Here is a 23,829-nt window from a genome sequence, read left to right as displayed (position 1 = left end):
CAGGAACAAGGTTTGGGTTCTAAACTCAGTCATCCATGTTCTAACTTGTTAAAACACAAACCCACCTGTTCTTTCAGGTACTATGACTTTTTGCGGCTTTGTGGATTCCCCCCTGAGTTCTTTTTCACCCACCCTGTGACCCAGACCTGCTTTGGTAGATCAATGGAACAGCATGGGCTCAGCTTTTTAATTGAGCTGTCCTGAAGGGCAGGGGATGTTTTAATGAGCCCTGGTCCTGTTTTCATCCTGACCTTTGAGGTTCTTCTCTACAGGTGTCCATCCTCTAACTTAAAAAGAATGTATGGGCTTGTAGGGTTACCCCAGAGGATTTTACCTCACCACAGTCCTCTGCAAAGGATGACATTTTCAACTTGAATTTAATATGTACCAAAGGCTTTTTATTTTATTGTGATTAAATACTAGACACATTTTAATGTATGTTTTATCAGTGTGAAAAGGAATCGAATCTTAGTCAAAAATATCAACAGGCTAGAACAGAGCAGTTTTCTTTCAACAGAAACTGTTTGACTGCATTCTTCTTATTGAAAGCATTAAAATACTTAAAATATAAAGCAAGACTTTTTTACATTATTAAATAAAGTAGTCTTGTTTGAAATGTCTAAAGATGGACATTTACTGACTCCTGAAAAGTTTAACGAATAAAGTTAATTAAATTAAACATCTTACTAAAATAAAATAATTATTTCTTATAAGAAATCTAGGATATTAAATTTATGTTTTCGTCCATGACCTTTGTGTTTTATATTTCAGTCACACTTTGCTGATTGGTTGGCTCAGTGGTGTGGTTGCGCATTCAAGATTGGCTGTTTAACAAAACCTCCTTCAAGCTTAAAGTTTGCCCTCCAATCAGTGAACATGCATGTTTCTTCAAAGTTCTGGTTGTTTTGATATTGGCAACCTATTCTACCTCAAACCTCAACAAAACTGTCAAGACCCTCAACTTGTACTACAATAAACACAATTCTGTTTAGAAAAATGCAATACCATAACCTATCAATTGTCATAAAGGCAGTCAACCAATGTTTACCAATATTACATGATCAAATCCTCTCCTCCTCTTGCAACACATACACAGAGGGCAAGATGGAAATAAATATTGGTAAGTAATATAGGCATAAAATCAATATCTCGTACATCCCTACTTGTTACAGGTTTAAATACTTGCGACTTTTGATAAGAAACAGAACTGCTGCCTGGATTTAATGCATTTCTCCCTGCAAACGGAAGTTTTAAAACTTAGTCCATTTCATCCACTATATTGCAAGTTCCATTTTTAAAAACAATTCATTAAACCATTTTTCTGTAATTAACATTAAAGGTAAAGGACATCTGACCTGTGGAGGTTAATCTGACCTCTACAGACAAATTCAGTGAAAGTCTAATTTGGCTACATTTGAACTATCAGTGGTTTGCTGCAGTGTGATGACAGAGCATAAATTATTACCCCTTTTTAATCTACTCGCACATCTAAAAATAACATTGAAATTAACAGAAGAATAAATATAGATTTAACCCTCATACATTTCAACAATTTATATTATTTCTGCATTCAGAGAAAAAATATAAAAAAATGTCACTATAAAAAAAAGATACTGCAAAGATCTTTATGCAAGTACAAGAGCCTTGTCCGAATGTAGGCCTTGGCTTTGAGGTGACATTTCTCTCTGTGTGAGTGGGTCACTTCATGCCGCAGGATGCTGTGGTTACACTAGAGCAGTGATTACAAAGCAAATCTCACATTATCCTCAGAAATCTGATCTGACAAGTAAGAAAAGGAATGACTGGAAGGTTTCTCTGAGCTGAATGAAATTAAACAAATCTTTACTTTTCTACCCTTTAAATCCATTAAGGCGGGTCTCTGCAGCAGGAGACAGGTAACATTTTTCCTCCTCCTGCACTTCCAATGCATTAACTTGGTTAAAATTAAATGACCAGGGTAGAACTTTACCATTTACAAATTGTGGGTGTGGAGGTTGATATTATTAAAAGAGGAGCTAGTTGGATCTTTTTAGCTTGAAGATGGACTCAAAAACTAATTCCCAAACCTACATACAGTTTTTAGATGACACTTAAAAGTAGTGGTGCAGAAAAATATGTCTTTCAAGCAACCATTATTTTTATGAACAACAATGATCCATCACCTGTATTTATGTACTTCACAACACAACTGGACAAAGGCCTTAAAGACAAGAAATGACAACTCACACATAAACTAAGAACTTCTGATCCTTGCTTAAACGGAAGATGTCAAATACTTATTTGTAAATTTGAAGCTGTGAACAGAATAAAACTTCAACAGATTAAAGTATGCATTTCAGATTGAGCTTCCTTTTTCAATTAGCTGCATAATAATCCTCCACACAAGTTATAGTTGTCCTATAATTGTGCACACATATTTTCCCAAGAAAGCCAAACCCTTACTTTTACTTCCATAAAATATTCCTATCTGATGTTTAACATTTTAGATTGGCTGAGAGAACTGTGTCCAATAGTAACATATAGAAAAAAGACACCATGTCTAATTATTGTGTAACACCTGCAAACATCACATTTGACTTATAGACACATTTAGGCAGGGTAGCAGTAATATTTTATTACAGATATCTCGAAGTTACAAATGTTTCACTGTTACCCACAAGAATTGTGCCAAAAGCACCTTCTCTTTCTCTGTATTTTGCCTGAGATGAGAATTCAGACTAAGCCTGTTGAACTGTAGAATATTCTTTGACTCATCATTTGAACAGGCAGGATAATGAAAGCAGCAGTCGCTTGTTCAGTGTTTCAGTGTCCAACCCCCGCACTGTGAAGTGCTCAGATATCTTTCACCAGTTCTCACGCAATCAATGCAATTATGCCCATTCAACTAAACTCAGTGGAGGCATGAGATATATGCCGGTGTGTAGACAGCTGCATCGATTAAAACAAATGTTGTGTCCCTTCTGTCCGGTAAATGAAAGAACAATGGCTAAAACATTTCTGGTAAAGATGAACTGTTTAATTTTGAATTGAAGCAAACAATAATGGTAAAAGAAAGAAAGCGCAGCCGACACACTGAAATTTGTTATCGTTTGGTGACTTTTGAAAATACTTCAAATAGAAATACTACAAATATGAGCGGTGCAAAAAAAATACTAGCAAACCAAACATTTTCTGAAGTTTATGGAGCAGCATCCTGTTTCCTCTTCAGTTGTCCACTGACAGTGTAAGACAGCAGAAACATCAGTCAATGAATGCAACTTAAAGTATCTAAAGTTCTGTGTCTTCAGAAGAACATATCCTGGAAGAGGTTTTGTCCCATCTCAATGTAAGCCTCCTTTTCCTGCATAGACATCTGCTCCACTAGCTCCGGCCTCTGGCTCACCTCTCTGTATGAGAACGGCCGACCCCCCACCATCACCATCGGCTCATCCCCCACCTCCTCAAAGTCGTCGTCGTCATCCTCTTCTTCGACCTCTTCAACGGCGCGATGCTGAGAGGCTGTGGCAGTGGTAGGGCCCGAGGGAAGTTCGTCCTCTGATTCACTGGTGTCGCTCTCTGAGTCACTGGCGTTAGCTGTGGCGGAGGCAAGACCCCTGGCAGCTGCGCTCGCTCCACCCACACCTGCTCCGGCGACAGCTCTCTTCTCGTGGATGAGCAGGGCGCGCATTACTTCCTCGTTTTCGTCCGCCTGGCCTGCTCCGTGACCGGCTGCGCCATCCTGAGCTCCGGCTGCGATGTCGCCACCTGCGGAAGAAAAACTTTTAATTTAGAAAAAATTCCCCCAAGAAAAATAAACCTCAGTGAATGGCTTAGCTTCAAAATACATTAAAGATCTGTTGTTATTGTATCAAACTTCCAGACCACTCAGGTCTTGAGGTTGTAGTCTGCTCTGCATCCGCAAAATCTGAATAAAACAAGGAGAAGCAGCATTCAGCTTCTACCAGGTCTGATTGCCACATGCCCTTGTTTTGAGAAACAAAGTCAGCGTGTGATCGCTCACTGAAGCCCCACACTGAAAGAGGAAGACAATCTTAGTTAACAATTATCTGTCTTCACTTCCCTTCCCTTCCATGCCCTTTAGTTTCACTGAAAGTTTAGATTGGTGCTGGCAGCATCATGCTGCAGGGATACGTTTCTTCAGCAGAGTCAGAGAAGCTGGTCAGAGTTGATGAAAAGATTACTGGCACTAAATAAAGAGCAATTCTGGAAGACAACCTGTAAGTGACTGCAGAAAAAAATTCATCCCCCAGCAGGACAATGAACCAGGGCTGAAACAAATAAATCAGATTAATCGTGATTAGTTGACTGTTGAGATAATTGTCAATTAATTTGGTAGCGTATTAATCATTAATATACTCAAAAAAGGCCATTTGCTTAAAGAACAACATACTCAGAGCAGTAATTAATCCAAAACTGTAAAAGAAAATATATACTTTTTGCATCTAAGGTAAAACAAAATCTTTGTCACTCTTCAAGTGGTATAGTTTCAGCTTCACTTACTTCAAATTTTGTAAATAGCTGTCTGATGTTGGGTCAAACAGAAACAGCAGAGCTTTTCACATGTTGATGTTAAACGTTTTTTTTTTTTAGCTGCAGATGCATCCTCTGCTACAAATGATCAAGCATACACAAAGGAATGTTCTTATTGCATTTTAGGCAAGAAAATGTTTGTTGTCTTATCTGAAAAAGGAAATGAATTTTTTTATGTATTTCTAAGGTTGTTTAAAATAAGCTTCAGAGGTTAAATGAAAAATTTCTAGAAAGTGCCAATTCTTTTTAACCCGATTAATTTTCAGACTAATCAATAGAATATTTGATTGCTAAAATAATCAGTTACTTACAATGAACCTAAACAAACAGCTGATAATTTAAAATTCAGGTACACAGAAAAATGGGAACAAATAAACGGTTTATCGCCATTTTATATCTGGATTCTGTGAAGTTAATTCATGAGCAAAAAGGCCATAAAAGAAGGTTTGCAATAAAGAATGTGTTTAAAATATGACATATTTGGGGAAAAAAGCCTTTTATAGTTTACCAACATAAAAACATGGCAGCACAGTTAAATAAATGAAGTCATTCTAGGGCCCATTAGTTGAATTTCGATTTCTCAGAGGCATTATCAGGGGATTAGGACCAAAATGCCTCTGGACCCAACTAATTAGACTTACAACCAGTAAGAGCAACACAACACGTGATGTAGATCTGGGCCATTTGGCAGCCGCCCACTTATCTGCTCTGACTTGGAGTAGAGAAAGTCAGAGCCCCCACTACATCAACAGCAGTGGCTGACCGACTTGAGGAAGGCTCAGTAGATTTATGTTGGACCAGAAGGACGTCTGAAGTCCAATTTGCCAGAACAAATAAAGCTAGGGTTGTTCAATCCTCTGATCTGCTGTAAATCCCTCTTCTCACCTTAACTCACTAAAGAGAAAAACTAGAGAACCGGAACAACAGAAAAAAAGAGAGACGAAAAACTGTACCCTTTATGACTCTATAAGCTAAAGCTAAAAAAAAAATAAAAATGCTAATTTTTTTCTGAACAGAAAGAAAGCATGGCTCAGAGGAATGTTTCACATAAAGAAGAATTCACTCACGGCTCTTGAGAGCATCCGGCTCGTTGTAAGCCCCCTGCACCGTGCTCTGCGTCAGCCAAACGGGCCGCTCCTTTGGGGGCTTGCCCTCATTGACCTGCTTCTTTTGGTCGTCCTGCTCCTCCATGCTGATAACTACATTCTGGATGTACAAATCAGCGTAGGTCGATCCTTTATTAGACCAGGCTTCGCGGTGTGGTCCGCCTGCAGCATTTCCTGCAGCAGCTGCCGCTCGTTCACGGCTAAAGGAAAAAAAGAATGCAATTTCAAAAAGCAAAATAAAAAACAATAGGATTAGGAAAACAATGATACATTTTAGTTAAATTACTTTTAGAATAAAACAAGCACTGACAATAAAATGAAAACATAAAAGCCATTTCCATTTCTGCGGATGAATAAATACAAAGGTGAGCTACAATCCGCCTCCTGACTGGGGCGGTAAGTGGTGTGTTGCTGTGAGACTTGTTTCAAACGGACCTCTGTTTGAGAGCGGGGATCTCGGTGGGCTCCGGCTCCAGCAGGTCATGGGACAAGTTAATATCTTCGGTTTCGCGTAGGAGTGCGTAGATGGGCTCGATTTGCTCATTAAAGCGGGCCACAAGTGTCCTGGCGTCAGGGCAGACCGATTCATCTTCTTCTACCTCAGTCTGACAAAAGGTGCAGCGAAACATACCTGCAGGGAAGCAAAGAACTCAGAATGAAGCAAAAAACAGAATTAAAACAAGAAATTGCATTTCATGGAAGCCACTGTAACAGGCTAACTTAATAAGAAATATGTTCTTCTGACCATCTAACTGATGCATGACAATGTGCTCTGCATTTCAGGTGTATCCATTGGACATAAAGTGCAGATGTTTCATCACTTAAAACATACATGGCATTTTTCTGGGATCTAACATAGATAAGCATGCTATTTTTATGCAAATAGCTATGAAAAAAAGAATCTTACATAAAAACATACAAAAACTGAAACACCTAAAACATGAGCACTAATTAGAGATGTCCCCAGTTTTGAAAGTGAATCTTTTTTTTTTGTCCAATGGGTTGCTAATTTGCCCATTTATTGGTCTGCAGTGATTATCAGAAAAGATACTGATGTTTTTTCCAAGGTTACTTGATTTTTTTCCATGGTGATGACCTAATTTATTGACCTAATAATGCTTATGACCTAAGCATTACCGTTACTGTGTAGATCTCAGGTCAGGCAGACACCTACCTTAACTCTGACAATGCCAAAAAAACCCAAATGTTTCCAAATCCAGCGCATTCAACGACATGCAGAGATTGAAAGTCCAAAAGTATTTTTGCTGTAAAAAACTCAAACTTTCTGTAGACTCCAGGTCAATTAGCTTCTATGCCATTTAATTTTGACGAAGAGTCCCAAAGGAAAGTATGAATAATTGTCCTGCTCCTTTTCTGATCAGAAAAACAGCAAAAGTACAAAATAGAATAGGACTGAAAAGACCACACCTGCTAAAGTCTAGATTTCTGTTGTAGCTACCAGAATGAACATCTAGTATCACTGCACAACAATGAAAGGTTTTATTCAAATAGGTTCTTCAGGCTTCATTGGTGTAACTTCAGCAAAAATGTAGAGCGTAATCTTGGCACTGGTTCAGTATTTTACCAAATATAGGGAACAGCTAAAAAAATCTCTGAGTATTTTAGAAGGGATTCTGAAAATGCTCAGTGACCTGTCACTGCAGCACCTATGAAACAGATCTAGGATGGATGAGCGTGGAGAATCTGTACTCCAAAAAGTCTCCAAGCCCTTTTTGTAGGGTTCTAAACTATATTTTGCCATTTGTTTCTCTGCACAACAAAAACTGAATTTAAATAGCTTTCTGTGTGAGCTCTGACTTGGTGGAAATCGCACACTAGCAGGTAAACACTAACTCAGTCTTGACTGTGAAGATAATGTCTAGAGAAAATATGTGGCAGGTAACCTAGGTAACCAGATTTTTTTTGTTGGAGGAGGTGGTCGGGGGGGTAATAATTTTAAAAACATTAAATTATTTTTTGAGGGCTGTTGGAAATTGTATGCAGTGCACCTCACCCCTTGCCTCCAAACAGTAAGAGAGGGATGTGTCTGACCATCTGCTTCTCTTCCTGATCTCAGTTTCAATAATTGGAGGCATTCCAACATTAGCACAGACCTCATGTCTGCTTTTAGCCCTTTGTGTGCATCAGGGATGGAGCAAAACAAAGAATGCATGCTCATTTTGGGCTTGAGGCAGAGAGAAAAATGATTGCTTAAATAAACAAGCAGAAAAACTGTTGTTAATGACCAGGTGGATGCCTATAAATGTGATTACTTCCTATCATGATGTAAAGACCAAAAAAGCAGTTGCAAAACAGTAAAGATACTGATATTTCTCTAAGTTGAGTAAAAAAGAAATTATCTAAAAGGAGGCAACTGACAAGGAAAGGGAAAAAAAAGGATGTGTTTTGCTCAAGCTGCAGGGTTCTGGCTCTTCTCCGAGGGTCAGGCTGAGATTGAACTGAAAGTCCAGCACTGTCATTTCCTATCCCAATGGGATCCCACTGAGTGTTGCTGGCCCCACAGAGGCTACCAGTCCATCAGACTATTATGAGATCTGGCTACTTGATTTTAAACAGCTTCCTTTGGGTTTCCCTTTACAGTAGTAACTAATTCAGAAAATGCTCAAAAATTGAGAGGATACTGTAGGATAAAAATCCGTCTCCACATGACGGTTAAAAAGGAAAAGTGAATCTTGTGTTGACCCTCTGCAGAAATGCATGCAGTCACTGTTAGAAAGATAGTTAATGTGTTCATCATTTTCACAGTTAAATCATTTTATTGGCTGAAAAGGAATGGTGAGGTTCAGTTTGAAATGTTTTAAATTCATTACATGTTTTTTTCTTTCTATGTGTTTCTTCCTTATTTGACATAAGATCTATAAAATGTGAATGCTAATGTGGTTTAATCTATAGCAATATTTAGTTTTATGCATTCTTGTTTTTTATTTTTGCTAATATTATGTTAATTTTCTTCAGAAGTATCTGGTATAATGTGATTTACCATTCATCACATTTCACTGTGAAATAATTTGACTACTATTCTTTCTGAAAATAATTTGGCATCAAGGGAGAGGGGTGGACGTATGGCCAACACCAGGAAATTAGATTTGTCTAATATTAAGCAGCTGATAATTGTATTTGCTTTGAATTTAATACAGTGTGTCATTTCAACAATAATGCAAATTGACAGCATATCTGGAAGGAGTACTGGGTTTTTTGCACAAGCTTTTATGGGCAATGAGAAGCTCTAATGAACAACTACATTTACAAACCTTTTCTTGGATTTGTTAAATCATAGATACTTTAGAAAAGAATTGTCTCTTTGGGATATATGCAAGAAATGTACCTTCAACCTGCCTGACATAAAGATATCTGAAAAAAAAAACTTAACACTCCTGTATGACTGGAAATCTGAGACTGCTAGAAAATGTAAGTGTGGAGCTTTATGGGCAAAACACAATTCCAACAGGAACAATGCAACTTAAAAAAAATATATATGGTAATTTAAAAAAACAACCAAAAAACTGTGTAATTGTACAATGAACTTAACAGTATGGTATTTTCATAGTTTTTGCTTGTGCAGTCTTGTGCAGCTAAATAGCAGAATTTTAAAAATACATGTTTTAACAGGATGTTTTTGAAGAAGATTTGTGTACACATCATGTTGGAGATAATTCCATCCCTCAAATCCCCACAGCTGCAACATTCAGTGACCCTCGATTATTTCCGCACATATAATTGATCGGAGGAAAGAGGGGTGGGCAGCATGACTGGACAAACTGTAATTTATTTATTGAAACAACCTTGGATGAAGTGAAAAATATTTGATATCAACAAATATCCATAACATAGGACCTGTGAAATTGTTTGAACTGATCTGTGTTGAAGGACTTGGCAATAAGCCACTCAGGAAACAGGAACTAAGCAACAATGTACAGAAAATATACTGAAGAGAATAGGGTGGTTTCATGGAATTATCTCTGAAAGAGTTCATAGCCATTTAAATATGATTAAATATTTTAATTTAAGAAATGCAGGTTTATTGATATAGTAAATCATTCCATTAGTACAATATATTTTTTCCAATATGTGCTTTCACTGCCATCTAGAGGCAAATTAAGCTGCATGAGACAAAAAAATCTGTGAATTAATCAATTTTGATGGTGTGGAGCATAGACCCCTTCTAGTACCAATTATATCAAAATATCAATTCTTGTCAAAACCCTGCTCAGTAGGAAGGAATACAAAATGGTGCATGAGATTTTGATATCTGTGTTTCCCCAAAACTGTCCAACTACTTTTGTCTTTTAAGTGTAATAAGAAAAAGGCAGGAAGTGTTTCAGGAAAACTGCTATGTGTCAAGTATTTACCAGTCATGTGATCAAAAAGCTGATTGGCCTCCAGGTCAGTGAAAGTGGAGAAGCAGCAGGGGCACCTGAAGGAGGCGCGGCTGGTGGAGTCCCGTTCGTCTGTCTCAATGCGGCGTCGCATGTGATCCAATTTGTACTTTACAACGTTAACCAGCACTCTAAACAAAAACAAAACATGTTTTGTAGTTTATGTGCAATTAAATGCATCTCAGCTATACTGCAGAATGAAATCCATAAATAAAAAAAATATAAACAAACCTGTAGTTAATGAAATAGTAGTTGTGACGTGTTGTCTTGCCATCAGGTGCTGTCTCAACTCTCATACGGCACTTGACAAACTTGTCCGCTTTCAGGGTGTTGAGCACAGAGCGCAGCTGTTTCCGGTCGAACTTCAGCAGCTCCAGCATGTCCTCTTCTCGGACACATGGGTTACGTATCAGCACGTCCAGAGCCAAGGCATGTTCTACTCCATAAAAACCCCTTACAACCTGCTTAGCCAGCCGCTTCAGAGATGCAGGGACTTCGGTTAGTACCTCAGGTTCAATCATTTTTAGCTGTGGAGAAAGAAACATAACTATAAAAAAAAGTCCAGACCTATCTAATAAAATTAAAAAGGAAGAAAGGAAGCAAGAAGATTAATAAAAAAAAAGGTACATGTTTAAGCATGATTTATTTTCTTTACATTTTTATCAACAACTAGAAATGGCAAAAATCTGAATTCATACTGTAAATTCTATGGCTTTGGAAGTACACTGGAGAATTTTAATACTGTTTATAAAATTTATTTTATCCATGTTCATATCTTTATAAAGCAAATTTAAGCAATCGATATCTGGTTTGAAATATGATGACTTTTTTAACTTAAAGACATACAATTTACATTTCCGCAGGTTTCATTTACTCGTGTGACGTTTTTTTTTTTATCCGAGGTAAAAATTGTATGTTGTTATTGTATCAACCTTCCAGACCTCTCAGGTCTTCCGGTTCTGGTCTGCTCTGCATCCCCAGAACCAGAACCAAACGAGGAGAAGCAGCTTTCAGCATCTATGCACCACAAATTTGGAACAAACTTCCAGAAAACTGTAAAACAGCTGAAACACTGACTTCTTTTAAATCTCAACTAAAAACCCACCTGTTTAGAATTGTATTTGAAACGTAATCAATTACAAATTTATTGATGGAACTTGACTTAATGCTGTGTTTTGATTATTGATTCTATGTTGCATTGTGTCTCTGTGTTTGTAATGATGTAAAGCACTTTGAAATGCCTTGCTGCTGAAATGTGCTATACAAATAAAATTTGATTGATTGATTGATTGATTGATGTAATAGTAGCGGTGCTTCAATGAAGTTCAGAATTTGAAGGAATAATGAATACCGTAGACTGCAAAAACACACCAAGGGGAAAAACTGCCAGCAGAGAAGATTGAATATTTTGACCAACTTATTTACGGATTCAGTTTCTAAACATACACAAAATGATGGCTAATTTTATATAACCAGACAATACCAGCGACAAAGTAATCACAATTTACCTGAGCGTCATTTAAGCTAAGTCTAACAAAGGAACAAATATTTGTAGGAATTTGATCGAGATATTCGTCTTTAAATGACAAGCCCTTGATAACATAGTCTTTACACACAACAGTTTGCTTATAAATATCTATACAAATTTAAACAAGCTATAAGAGTTTACCTCATGGTAACTACATTTCTAAAAGTTCGTTAGCCTCTTACCTATTACTCTTCCGGTTTCACCAGTAACACAGATCGAAACGCTAACTTAAGCCATTTCAGATTAAAGTTACTCGATCATATTGTCAGACAAAAACGGTTTAATCAATCAGCATTCTTCTACACTTCCGAATGTTTCAGTTGCTAAGTTTAGCTAATGTGCTTCAAGAATTAACCTGAGATGGTAACCCCGGAAGTAAAACTATGGCCTTAGATTCCTACTAAATTTCTATTGGGCAGAAATGGCACTGGGCGGAAAGGTCTTTTGGAATAGACCAATCAGTGTACATAAAATTATCTTCAAGGCGGGGATAACTTGTTGTTCTTCCGGTACTCTTCGTCATCAGAAATGGCTTCTCTTGACAGGGTAAAAGTGTTAGTTTTAGGAGATTCTGGTAAGCTACGCTCTATTCTTCTTTTACAAATGACAGCAAATGTATATGTAGCTACTTTTTATCATTGGTTTTCTTTTAATCCAGACTTAGTTTCGGTGGTGTGAAAACCATATTTTGACTAAGAGCCTATAAATTACAACTACAAATCTGTTTTTGCGGCTATGATTGACGCATTAACAGAAAAAGAAAAAAAAACAATGACACTTGTGGATGTTGCAAATGTAGATAATTGTAGTAGTAGCCATATTACTATCTCGTATAAGTAAGCTCAACTCTTCTGGCGCATCAAAAGGAAACAGAACAAAGCTCTGTTTTGAATTGATATAGAAATAAAGACTTCTGATAAAGCCACTGAGACAATTGTCAGCTAGCTTGATGGGATTCTGTGTCATAGTTTGTTCCACTTTACCTTATTTCCTGCTGTGTGGAAAATGATGCATTGTATTAAACGCAGGTAAACGAGTCTGTTTGTATTCTTCAACAAAAGGGAAGTGCAAATACCAAGCAGCACTAAAAGACATTGAAAACCAACCTCTCCCAGACTGTTGTGCTCAGGATTTGTTATATAAGTGTATGCATTTCACATACAATCGTTTCAGTGAACCTTTCTATATGTTTTTTATCATTTACAGGGGTTGGCAAATCTTCCTTAGTCCATTTAATATGTCAGAATCAGGTTTTTGGAAATCCATCTTGGACTGTTGGCTGTTCTGTGGATGTGCGGGTAAGCACTGCAAACATGTGGCATCATTAATGAAAGGAAATGATTCTGTTACCTTTGTCAGATTGCCGTTTATTTGGAAAATGCTGCACAATTTTAACCAAAAATCTATTTACCATGCATAGTCATTATCGTAATTCATAAGGATGCCGCAAAATTTAATATAAAATTATGCACACATATTCAAATGTAACTCCATGATACCAAATCATGACTAAGCAATAATTCTGAAAACTATTCCATCTGCTATAATGTGCAGCATGGGTTTTTTTAGTCAGACACACCTAGTAATGACTGATTCACATTTTTTTTACTAAAGTACCATCATATCACTTCATATCTACTCCAATTATAGGTTCAAGATTACAAAGAAGGAACCCCTGAGGAGAAAACTTTCTACATTGAGCTATGGGACATTGGAGGATCAGTTGGCAGTGCCAGCAGTGTCAAAAGCACCAGAGCAGTCTTCTACAATTCAGTAAATGGTAAAATAAAATAAAGAGAAAGATTTGTATCTAGTTCAAAGCTCTCAAATCTTATTTCAGTGACTTTATTTTATATTTTTATGTTTTGTAGGAATAATATTGGTACACGATTTAACAAATAAGAAATCTTCCCAAAATCTCTACCGCTGGTCAATGGAAGCTTTGAATAAGGATTCCTCCCCAACAGGAGTCATTGTCTCAAATGGGTTGGCTTTCATCAGCAAAATATTTTTTAAACCTTTAAGCATGCAAAAGCTACAACTCATGTGACCTGAACTGCTTCTTTTTTATGTTCATGTAAATGCAGTGAGTATGACAGAGAACAGTTTGTTGAGAACGCAGTGCCTTTGCTGCTGATCGGAACAAAGTTTGACCAGATTCCAGAGAACAAACGCAGTGAAGTTCTCACTAGGACAGCCTTCCTTTCTGAAGATTTTAATGCAGAGGAGATCAATCTCGTAAGTTTCTTTTTTAACTGAATTTTGAAAACTGGATGTTAGAACAACTGGCTGTTTGTTTAACCAAGGTAATATTTCATATGTTTGTTGGTTTATGATTCAGTTTATTGTAAAGTGTTGAGAAATGTTTCTCCACCCCACACATTTCTTGTTTTTGTTTTTTTCTTTTGTCACATTTAATATGTTTTGAGGTCATCAATGAGACAAAGATAATCTGATTATATTCAGTTTTACAAATTATTTTTCTTTATGAGGTGAAAAAATTATATCAAAAACCAACCTAGCCTTTATATAGAAAAGCAATTTTACCCTTTGGTAAAGCAATAATTTACTGTGTTTAACAACACTTTTGGCTGCACAGTGGCAAAGTATGTACACCGTAGCCTTGCAGCTAGAAGGTCCTGGGTTCAATTCTCAGACCGGGGTCTTTCTGCATGGAGTTTGCATGTTCTCCCTGTGCAAGCGTGGGTTCCCCCTGGGTATTCTGGCTTCCTCCTACAATCTAAAAACATGACTATCAGGTTAATTGGTCTCTAAATTCTTCTTAGATGTGGGTGTGTGTATGTGCATGGTTGCTTGTCCTGTCTGTCTCTGTGTTGCCCTGCGACAGACTGGCTACCTGTCCAAGGTGTACCCCGCCTCTCGCCCAAAATGTCTTGCTGGAGATAGGCATCAGCACCCCTCCCGAGCTCACTAAAGACAAAGGTGTACAGAAAATGGATGGATAACAACACTTTTTCGAACGCTGAGCTCAATTTCACTAGCCACTCCTAAGCTTGATTACTGTTAGACCTGTAGAATCAAGAAAGAAAGAAATGGCACAAGGCCTGAAGCTGTTAGGCTGACCATGCTGACTCCAGGTCCAGATCTAAAGTCAGACATGGGCTGGAATTTATGAATTCTGCTTTCTAGCAGAAAATCATAGGAGAGAATTTCCCACCATCAGTTTGTGACCTGAAGCTAATGCTGGGCATTAAAACAATACAATATTTCATTAAGAAACATAAAATAATAGTATTAAAATGAGCTTAATCTGAATCATTAATACTAAATCAGTCAATATCATGACAATAAAGCAAATACAAAGGAACTCTGGCAGAGAGGCGCTCTACTCTTTTTGTCTTACTTACCAAAATCCCCTGCATGTGGAAACAAACACAGTGGTTTACCACCCGAGAAAAAAGCTGAATGTTATCATGTTTTCCCAGGACTGCACAAACCCAAGATACTTTGCTGCAGGCACATCAAATGCTGTGAAACTTAGCCGTTTCTTTGATAAGGTGAGGAACCTGAATAGTGCAATGCAATGTTTTATTAATTTTAGGGCAGTCTGGTGGATCACGGAGGTCATAGTATAACAGAACATCTCTGTTTTAAAGCTACTTGCAGTGTCTCTGTTTTGGTGGTCTTCAGACAAAGTGAAAGTGAAATCCAAATATACAAATATACATTGTAACTTTTTTTTAAAGCTAATGTTTAAATAAAAATAAAAAAGTTTTCTTTATTTGTCATGTTTTGTAGTAATCAGAAAAATCTTATGACTTTTGGTAGGTAATAGAGAAGAGATATTTCACCAGAGATTCAAGTCAGGTGAGTTTTGTGTTTGCTTTTTATGAAAGTTAAGAAATAAAATCACCTGACACTGAAACATTTTAAAGAATTGAATGTGTCACTGTTTAAATAGAATATAGGCACAAATGTAGACTAAAGTGTGAAATGAACTTTCCTTTCATTTCCTTGCAGATGACAGGCTTTACTGACAGAAAAAGGTTCAGCTTCAAAAGTTTGCACTATGACTGAGTTCCATGAATGCAACAGTGGTGGTCTGTGGTTTTTTTATTTTATTTTTTTTTTTACCAACACATCTGTGGGTTGACATGTTGGAGACCAGCCGTAGCAACATAAACAACCTCACCTCCGCCTCTTTCTGTTATTTTATATTCTTTTGACCTAAATGTGAACTCAAAAAAGAAATTTAATGTAAATTGGGAATACATCTTTTAGATAATATGCAAGGTGTATTATTTGGGAGTATCTTTTTATTTTAAATGAACTACTTATTTTTTTTCTATCATCAGCAAATCATCTTGTCCACAAACAAAACACTTCTATCAGGTTTTTACATGTAGATTTTACTAAACTTTCCATTAAATGAGGTTGCCTCAGCCTTTCATCACTTTTTCCATCCACTGCAGAAAGGAACGAACTTTAGTGAAAACATGTGGATGCTTTGGATCATCACATTTTTCTTTAAAAGTATAAGCAGCTATTCCTTGAACCTTGGAGTCGCAAATAAGAGGTCCCCCAGAATCTCCCTACAAAAGACAAGAAAAAGACTTGATTAGGTTTTCAAAGGAACCAGCTCTTCTTTTCTAATGAAATGCTTTGTTTTTCATATTTTCATCATGGTATGTATTCCTTGATTACCTGACATATTCCTCCCGTCTTTTTGTTAAACTTGGTGCAGATCATATGTGTGGAATTGAAATACATTTTCCAGATATGTTTGCACTCAAAGCTGAATTGGATACTCTCTGTGGTCTCCATCAGAACATCTGAAGAAGGTTTTTCTGGTCCAGTACTTCCCCAGCCAGCCACTTCACAATTTGTGTTGGCAGGAATGTCCTTGTTTTTTGTTGCTAAATCAATTGTCGCTACATTGTTGTTGACTTTGGCATTTCTTTCCAACTGTTGAGAGAATACATTGTGGAGAAGAAAAACATTATAATTAGAATTACTGTAAACTCAAAGCTGTTGTCTTAAGGATTTTTTCTGTGTCATTTCCAAAAATGTTCCCTTTGGTCTCAAATATGTTTGAGCCTTTTTTTTTTAAGCTGGTTTGTATAAAAAAAATGTGCAGCACAATTATGTGATTACAGCAGATCTCAGAAGTGTACACACCGCCAGATTTAAGCATCAAAGAATTTGATACATTTTTTGAACATTTGGAAACATTGTCCACCTTTTATTTGACAGACATGTGTTGGAGTAAAAAAATACAAAATAAAAGTTGCATACTGTTCAACTCACGCTTTGTCGGACCACCTTTTATTTCAATGTTAGCATTCAGTCTTCTTTGATGCAAGTCTTTCAGCATCCTACATTTTAACAGCCTCTCTTGCATAAGTGAAATGGTACATGGCCTGTAATTGTACAGTACTCTGTGGGGTCGCTTTACATTTCCTTCAGTCTTTCATTCATTCACATACTGATGGTGGCAAGCCGCTATGTTGTAACCACAGTTGCTCTGCCAGTCGGGCATAAACAAGGCTCCTCTGCACCGGCACCACCAGGCCTTCTGACCACCACCAGCAGGCAAAGCAGGTGAAATGTCTTGGCCAAGGACAAAACGACTGAGACAAATGGAGCAGGGGCTTCAACTGGCAACCCCGGTTACAGGTTAAGACTGTCTCCCCCCAAGATTTTTAGACTGCAAGAGCATCTCTTTTTTTTCCACAGATCTTTTTTGTGTTAGATTTAGTTTTGGACTGTAAGACTTACATTTTCTGAAGTGGGAGTTACTTTTTTTTGTTGATTTTAACTTGCTTGGAGTGTCACTGATGCGGAAAAAAGTCAACAGTTCAGATTTCTAGCAAACACCTAAAAGTTTTCTGCCAAGATTAAGTGGTATTTAGAACTTTGTAGAAATGGCTCCACGTCAACAAATATGTCTAAGACGATTATATCGAGAGTAAAATATGGAATAGCTGCATCATTCTGGTGTATTTTGCTGCTGGATGAACTGGTTCATTTCACAAAATAGATTATGTCGCGAGGAATAAACACAATGTTACTTGGATTTGTGTGTTTCTGATGCATGGTATTTGGCCTTAGTGGTAATTATAAATGAAGTACCAGAAATATTTGATAAGGCAAAATTTTAAATGAAGACAAATTGTATAAATGGGGATTACCTTAAGGAGCATGATGTCATACTCAAATTGGTCGGCTTTAAATTGCGGATGTGCATGGTACTTCTTCACATTAATCCTTTGTTGGCTTCTCTCCTTCTTGCTGATGTTATGTGCCCCAAGGACGACTGTGATGTCTTGGAAACAGCTAGTAATAAAAAAGATGTACTTTAAACACAAATGCCTTAGAATTCATATTTAATTTTCTTATTGGTTTATTCTTAATGTTAATCAATCTTTTTATGTTAATTTGTTGTAAAATGCACATTTTTTAAATGTTGCCACACACACTCACTTTTTGCAGTGTGCTGCGGTTAGAACATAATCCTTCCGAATAAGCATCCCACCACATATATGCTTTCCTTGAATCTGGAGTGACGCCATGTAGGGTCTGGAATGCGGTTTTGCAACTTTGCCACCTGTTATACCATACTCAGTTGCCCCTTTAAGAGTGAAATGTAAAAGTTCAGTCAAATAAAACCTCATATCAGGCAAACAATGGGCATTTTCTGGCTTTTTAAACACAAAAGCCAATATGGACATTTGAAAATTGGAAAAAAAATCTGTAACTTTAAACTTGTTTCTGATTTAAAAAAAAAAAAAAAAAAAAAAGATCTACTCTTACCACTGAAGTTGATGAGCAGAAGGACATAAATGGCGGCAATTGCGTGTAGCATGGTTGCAGGGAAAGGATAAACAGCCTGGCGTGCAGAGCCCCCTCAACACCTTCTGTACTCTGCCTCAAAACTGACAAACGGAAACACCGACTGGTGGGGAGGTGTTAAAAAGATTCATGCATGAGTGGAACCTATATCACACATACCTTTGCTGTTGCTTTTATGCAGCAGTGCTACAGTATGTTACCATTATATTATTATATTATTCCTGCATAATATAAATGGTCAGGAAATAACAAAACTGTTTTTTTTCTGCTGGGTGTATTTTTAGCTAATATGTAAATTAATTAAGAAGCATTTTGTCCATTTTTTTTGGATCATTAACACGTGTCTTATAGGCTAAACTTTCTGCATTTAACAGTTTTGTGACTTAGGGCTTTTTTTCTGGTGGCTGACTTTAATGATGTATTTCAGCTGACTAACTGAAAGCATAGAAACTAAAACCACAACTTTAAACCACCAACTTTCTATTCCATGGGGGTTATTTTTCTTGATCAAAAAGGTTTTTTTTCTTTTTTGTGGCAGCATTTGAATATAGAAGAAAACATTCAAATGTTTTCTCTACAGTAAGAGGCAAATAGATCACACACAAATATGAATTTACACAAATTATTCAAACAGTTAGAATGTCAAGGCTGCATTTTAAAAAAGTTGTTCAGTTATTGAAGTTTTGGTGGTTAAACTACCACAGCAGCTGAACATTTCGAAATCACATCGTCTTTTTAGTATAAATACAAAACGAAATGCAACCCTAAGCCCAGATCACGTTGTACCACATTGTTTACCGCGACACAGTCTCTTCCTCTGTGAGATGGTTTACTTTCATTACCTGACAGGGGGTAAAAATAATGCCTTTTTAGGCCCTGCCATTGTAATTTTATCTGATTTTTGTTGACTTCTTTGCAAGTTCTGCTGGATTATGTATTCAACACCTCCATGAAACTTCTTAGCAGAGAGAAGAAACTTTGGACTCAATAAAAAAAGAGTGTAGCACAGGAGATGATATGGCTCCCCAAATAACCACAGACATATAAAGCTTTACTTTGGACTAGAAAGAAAGTTGTATTCTCCACCTTTTTTCCAGTCAAAGTTGATCGAAGTCTCACAAGTCTACGCTATCGTTTGATTTCAGACTGAAAGAATTCAGACCAGGAAGCAGAAATCTCCCAATTAAATTTGCATTGTTGGTGGCAAAAGAATTATGTCTGACTTAGGTTTTTCCTCATAAAAAACCCAAAAATTTCAGAATCAAGCTAAGTTTTAGCATTGTATTATTAAGAAGCTTTTCTCTCACTATTTTTAATTTATTTTGAATAATCAAGGAAAGAAAGATCTATTTATTGTTATGCATTTATTCATTTACTTGCTGTTTTAGAATTTATGGGACCCATTAAGATTTTCTCTGAATACCTTGAAGGCTCTGAAAGCTCATCAATGCTAAACACAAAAGAAGTTAGCCACTGCAAAGAATGCAAGTGTTACAGGTTCTCAGCTTCATTATCGGACATGTGATAGGACCTTTGACCCATAACACAATTGTGTGAATTGTCTTATGGCAACCACTGGCCTGTCATTCTGGCTGCCACAGAATCATTTATGTGTTCTTGAGTCTTTAGTTTTGGGTTAAACATTTTTTCTTAGTGATTCTGTAAATTTGAAAGGTGTTCAGGTGTTAATACTGTCATGAAGTGCGGTGTAGGTGGGTGGTGAGGCAGACGCTTGAGACCCAGGTAAGATGTATGATGACCGTTTAATGGTGAAAGTGCAAGATCCAAAACACCAGGCAGCACGACTGAGTGGAAGCCAGGGCTCAACGCTGGTAGCAACTGGTTATTAGACTGGACAGCAAACAAATCGGTGCACACGACACGCACAAACGACTGCAAGACAAGGACCCGACGAGGACGCAGACACACAAGTGGCATTAAATACACGGGAGGGTAATCACAGAAACAAGACACACCTGGGAGTGATCAAGGGGAGAACAGGACAACACAGAGACACAGAAAACTCAAAATAAACATAGAAAAACACAGATCCTGACAAATACCTTTTCATCAACCATGTTTGTTCATTGAGCAGCATAGTTAATTTCTGCGTCCTACTCATGAAGAGGTCATTGGTGGTTGTGGCAGCATATACTTATGAACAGTGTGTGAGGGGGTTTGTGGTTGGGTCTTCACATCTGTAGTACTAAGCCATGGTACTTACAGACAACAAACCTGTGGTTACTCTTTTCTATAAGTGGATGAGTAAGAAACAAATGCTGAAACTTTCATTGATAGTTTGAAGTGTAGAGCTCTTTCAAATAATAAAGAAACTTACTTAGGAATTTGGCTTTATTGTGGATTCTAACAATATCATAACTATATTGGTAATTTTTTTCTGAAACAAGAGTTTTCAAACAATGTAATGCAGGGTTGTCACAGCTTTTTGTTTTTTGTAAAAGAAAATAAAGTGGGTACAACATTGGTCTTATTCCTGCATTATTTCTTTGATCCAGGGAAGAAAGAAATTAACTTTAGTAAATACGTGTGGGAACTTTGGATTGTCACATTGGTTGTCAGCAGTAAAAGCAGTTATACCCTGAAGCTTGTTTTTGCAGATCAGAGGTCCACCAGAATCACCCTACAAAAAAAGGCAAGAAGACCTGAATTAAATTCTTCATAAGTTATAGTACATTTTTGAAAAAGAAAAATAGGTCACCATTTTGTTATATATAATGTTTTTCTGCATCTGAATGAACTGCATGTAATGCTTCAAGATCATTTACCTGACATATTCCTCCTGTGTTCCTTTTAAACTTGGTGCAAATCATTTGTTGGGCAATGAAATTCTCTTTCCAGATTTTATCACACTCAATCTTGAGTTGTGTCTTTTCTGTCGCTTCTTTCAGAACAGTGGAAATGGGTTCACGTCGTCCAGTTCTGCCCCAGCCAACAACTAGACAATCAAGGTTGCCATTTATTTTCTTTTCTTTCTTTGGTAACACAATGGGCTTAACGTTTTCATTCAGTTCGGCGTTTTTTTCCAGCTGTGAAATAAAGTACATGATAACTTTAAAACTTTACTTGTGATTCATAAAATACTTACTAACTAACATAGTAATAATTTAAAATAATTTAAAAGTTACATACTGCAGCTTCAAATGACCAAACAATTTTACAGGTGCATTTTAAAAAATAACAGTTATTTTAGTACCTCAGTTCAGAAAGTTAAGTATTTGATGCATCATGCAGAGGATATTTTAATAATTATGGTGTCAAAATTTGGAGTCTTCAGTAGCTGTAAGCGTCAAAATTAACTAAAATAGTCATATCTCTATATATAATGGAAGTTCTATCATATAAGTTTCACTTTTGAATTGAATTGCTGTTCAAATTAATTTTGATGCTTCTCCATTCACTCCATAAGACATTCACTTTAACACTGAAATAAATACTTAAAAAACAACAACAATAAAACATTTTGTCCATCTTAGCTTACCTTAAGCAACATAATGTCATTGTGAAAACCTCTGTTGTATTTTGGATGCATGTAGAACTTTGCCACTTTGATCCTTTGCTGACTTTCCTCCTTCTTACTGAGATTTTGAGCTCCAAGTACCACTTGGTCACTTTGAGATCTGAAAAATGAGAAAACAGTTTAATTTTAAATTATAACTTTCATAAACCAGTGAGTTGTTTAATAGAAGAAAATCCATTAAAAACTAGAGAGTATTTTTTTATTTCCAATATTGAATGTACTTATAATACTATAATGACGGAAGTTTTAACATTACACAATATTTTCATCACTGTCTAAAATTAAATCAGACCAAAATTATCTTGTTTTAACTTAGTAAGAATTATCAAAAGTATTCCCATTTGCTAAATAACTAGGGTAGATCTGAAAATGAGTGTGCCAATGGGGCAGCCTACAAACCTGACTGAGTTCTGTGAGGACAAAGTATTGTGAGAACCTTATGGAAGAAAACTGAAAAGGTTTGACAAAAATCATATAGTTTAAGACAATCAAGCCTGATACTAACTAAATGTAGGTGCTTTTCTGAATTCAAGGAAAGTAAAAAAAAATAAAATCTGGCTTTTTTGACAGTTAACAAATAGAAATAATTTTAGTACTGGGAACTAAAGCAAGAGAAATTTGTCATGATTTAACTTCAGAGAGTAAGAAAAATGATTAACATAAACTTTGAACTTAGGGATCAAGTTAAACATACGTACAGAATGCAGTGTGCCGCAGTTAGAACAAAGTCCTTTCGAATAAGAATGCCACCGCACTTGTGTTCTGTTCCGTACTGAAGTGATGCCATGTAGGGCCTGGAGTGCGGCTTTGAAATGCGGCCTCCGAAGATGCCGCTTTCAGAAGCCCCTGTAATGAAGATTTGTCAAATGAATATCAAAGAAGACTTTTTAAAAAACTTTTAAAAATGTGTATTTAAATTTAGACTTACCAGTAAGAATGACCAGCATAAAGATGTAGACGATGGAACCTGTGTGTATCATGTTTGCTTAGATGGAAAGGATAGAGCATCTGCTTTGCTGATTCCCCTCACACTTTTCTGTAGTCAACCCCCAAACTGTTGCATGCTGAAACTTTGTGGGCAGGTGTCAGAGATGTTGGTGCAATGAAAGTGAACAATCTGCAACTGCATAATCCGTCCTGTCGCATGTCAGTGAGTGATTTTTTTCTGCTTTTTCTCCTTTAACCTAAACAGTAATTATTTTGTTGCTACATTTGAAATTCAAGTTTCATTAAATATGCTATGGTTTAAACAGCCTATTTAAGGTCATGTCAAATCATTAATCTGCAGCATAACCCAAGATTTTTTGAAACAGGGATCATAAACTGATATTCGGATATTGTCGTTCACTAGAGCAGAATTCCTGGTTCTATCAAGTATGTTAAGTCGTCCAGGTTCAGAAGCATCAGAACAGGCTCAGACTGTCACACTACCACCACTATTTAACCTTTTCATGCATGAATTATGATTCTTTGTGTCAAAGATTTCCCAATTTTTTAAAATTTTCTTAATGCATAAAATAAAGGGTAGGAAAAAAATGTTTGTAAAAAATAAAAAAGACAACATATATATATATATACACTGCTCAAAAAAATAAAGGGAACACTCAAATAACACATCCTAGATCTGAATGAAAGAAATATTCTCATTGAATACTTTGTTCTGTACAAAGTTGAATGTGCTGACAACAAAATCACACAAAAATCATCAATGGAAATCAAATTTATTAACCAATGGAGGCCTGGATTTGGAGCCACACACAAAATTAAAGTGAAATAACACTACACGCTGATCCAACTTTAATGTAATGTCCTTAAAACAAGTCAAAATGAGGCTCAGTATTGTGTGTGGCCTCCACGTGCCTGTATGACCTCCCTACAACGCCTGGGCATGCTCCTGATGAGGTGGCGGATGGTCTC

General features: G+C 36.7%; 4 protein-coding genes across 5 annotated transcripts; 1 reads left to right on the top strand and 3 right to left on the bottom strand.

Annotated features, from left to right (window-relative positions):
* Nucleotides 1-2,588: 2,588 nt before the first annotated feature.
* gtf2e1 (general transcription factor IIE, polypeptide 1, alpha) lies at nt 2,589-11,938 on the bottom strand. Its single transcript, XM_032568466.1, has 6 exons — nt 11,744-11,938; nt 10,265-10,560; nt 10,007-10,164; nt 6,072-6,267; nt 5,598-5,836; nt 2,589-3,744 (listed from the first exon to the last, which is right to left on the bottom strand). Exons 2-6 carry the CDS (start codon nt 10,552-10,554, stop codon nt 3,284-3,286), a joined length of 1,344 nt encoding a protein of 447 aa, XP_032424357.1. The 5' UTR covers nt 10,555-10,560; nt 11,744-11,938; the 3' UTR covers nt 2,589-3,283.
* A 119-nt stretch (nt 11,939-12,057) lies between these two features.
* rabl3 (RAB, member of RAS oncogene family-like 3) lies at nt 12,058-16,828 on the top strand. Its single transcript, XM_032568510.1, has 8 exons — nt 12,058-12,135; nt 12,768-12,859; nt 13,212-13,341; nt 13,433-13,547; nt 13,649-13,799; nt 15,008-15,079; nt 15,351-15,389; nt 15,543-16,828. Exons 1-8 carry the CDS (start codon nt 12,090-12,092, stop codon nt 15,597-15,599), a joined length of 702 nt encoding a protein of 233 aa, XP_032424401.1. The 5' UTR covers nt 12,058-12,089; the 3' UTR covers nt 15,600-16,828.
* On the bottom strand, nt 15,911-18,465 carry LOC116723502 (granzyme B(G,H)-like). Its single transcript, XM_032568509.1, has 5 exons — nt 18,336-18,465; nt 18,006-18,153; nt 17,714-17,858; nt 16,227-16,487; nt 15,911-16,114 (listed from the first exon to the last, which is right to left on the bottom strand). Exons 1-5 carry the CDS (start codon nt 18,385-18,387, stop codon nt 15,962-15,964), a joined length of 759 nt encoding a protein of 252 aa, XP_032424400.1. The 5' UTR covers nt 18,388-18,465; the 3' UTR covers nt 15,911-15,961.
* Nucleotides 18,466-20,118: 1,653 nt separating this feature from the next.
* Nucleotides 20,119-23,005, bottom strand: LOC116723014 (mast cell protease 1A-like). Of its 2 annotated transcripts, none has more exons than XM_032567511.1 (5): nt 22,841-23,005; nt 22,611-22,758; nt 21,874-22,003; nt 21,161-21,421; nt 20,119-21,015 (listed from the first exon to the last, which is right to left on the bottom strand). In XM_032567511.1, exons 1-5 carry the CDS (start codon nt 22,890-22,892, stop codon nt 20,863-20,865), a joined length of 744 nt encoding a protein of 247 aa, XP_032423402.1. In that variant the 5' UTR covers nt 22,893-23,005; the 3' UTR covers nt 20,119-20,862. The 2 variants fall into 2 exon arrangements, with proteins under 2 accessions (XP_032423402.1, XP_032423401.1); XM_032567510.1 differs by having other exon boundaries at nt 21,874-22,012; nt 22,841-23,002.
* Nucleotides 23,006-23,829: the final 824 nt, after the last annotated feature.

This window comes from Xiphophorus hellerii, chromosome 7, assembly GCF_003331165.1.
Source record: "Xiphophorus hellerii strain 12219 chromosome 7, Xiphophorus_hellerii-4.1, whole genome shotgun sequence".
Classification (NCBI taxonomy): Eukaryota; Metazoa; Chordata; class Actinopteri; order Cyprinodontiformes; family Poeciliidae; genus Xiphophorus; species Xiphophorus hellerii.
The sequence above is the reverse complement of the archived record's forward strand: the minus strand, read 5'-3'. Positions and strand labels throughout refer to the sequence as shown.

Excerpts from the sequence above, each read along its gene's own strand:
- rabl3 (XM_032568510.1), top strand. The coding sequence starts at position 12,090 with ATGGCTTCTCTTGACAGGGTAAAAGTGTTAGTTTTAGGAGATTCTG. Across the intron at positions 15,080-15,350 it reads TTAGCCGTTTCTTTGATAAG|GTAATAGAGAAGAGATATTT; the intron begins GTGAGGAACCTG and ends GACTTTTGGTAG. Across the intron at positions 15,390-15,542 it reads TCACCAGAGATTCAAGTCAG|ATGACAGGCTTTACTGACAG; the intron begins GTGAGTTTTGTG and ends ATTTCCTTGCAG.
- gtf2e1 (XM_032568466.1), bottom strand. The coding sequence starts at position 10,554 with ATGATTGAACCTGAGGTACTAACCGAAGTCCCTGCATCTCTGAAGCGG. Across the intron at positions 10,165-10,264 it reads TACTATTTCATTAACTACAG|AGTGCTGGTTAACGTTGTAA; the intron begins GTTTGTTTATAT and ends GTTTTTGTTTAG. Across the intron at positions 5,837-6,071 it reads ATCCCCGCTCTCAAACAGAG|CCGTGAACGAGCGGCAGCTG; the intron begins GTCCGTTTGAAA and ends TTTTTCCTTTAG.
- LOC116723014 (XM_032567510.1), bottom strand. The coding sequence starts at position 22,892 with ATGATACACACAGGTTCCATCGTCTACATCTTTATGCTGGTCATTCTT. Across the intron at positions 22,759-22,840 it reads TATGCTGGTCATTCTTACTG|GGGCTTCTGAAAGCGGCATC; the intron begins GTAAGTCTAAAT and ends TCTTCATTACAG. Across the intron at positions 21,422-21,873 it reads ATGACATTATGTTGCTTAAG|CTGGAAAAAAACGCCGAACT; the intron begins GTAAGCTAAGAT and ends TTTATTTCACAG.
- LOC116723502 (XM_032568509.1), bottom strand. The coding sequence starts at position 18,387 with ATGCTACACGCAATTGCCGCCATTTATGTCCTTCTGCTCATCAACTTC. Across the intron at positions 17,859-18,005 it reads ACCGCAGCACACTGCAAAAA|CTGTTTCCAAGACATCACAG; the intron begins GTGAGTGTGTGT and ends TTTTATTACTAG. Across the intron at positions 16,488-17,713 it reads ATGACATCATGCTCCTTAAG|TTGGAAAGAAATGCCAAAGT; the intron begins GTAATCCCCATT and ends TTCTCTCAACAG.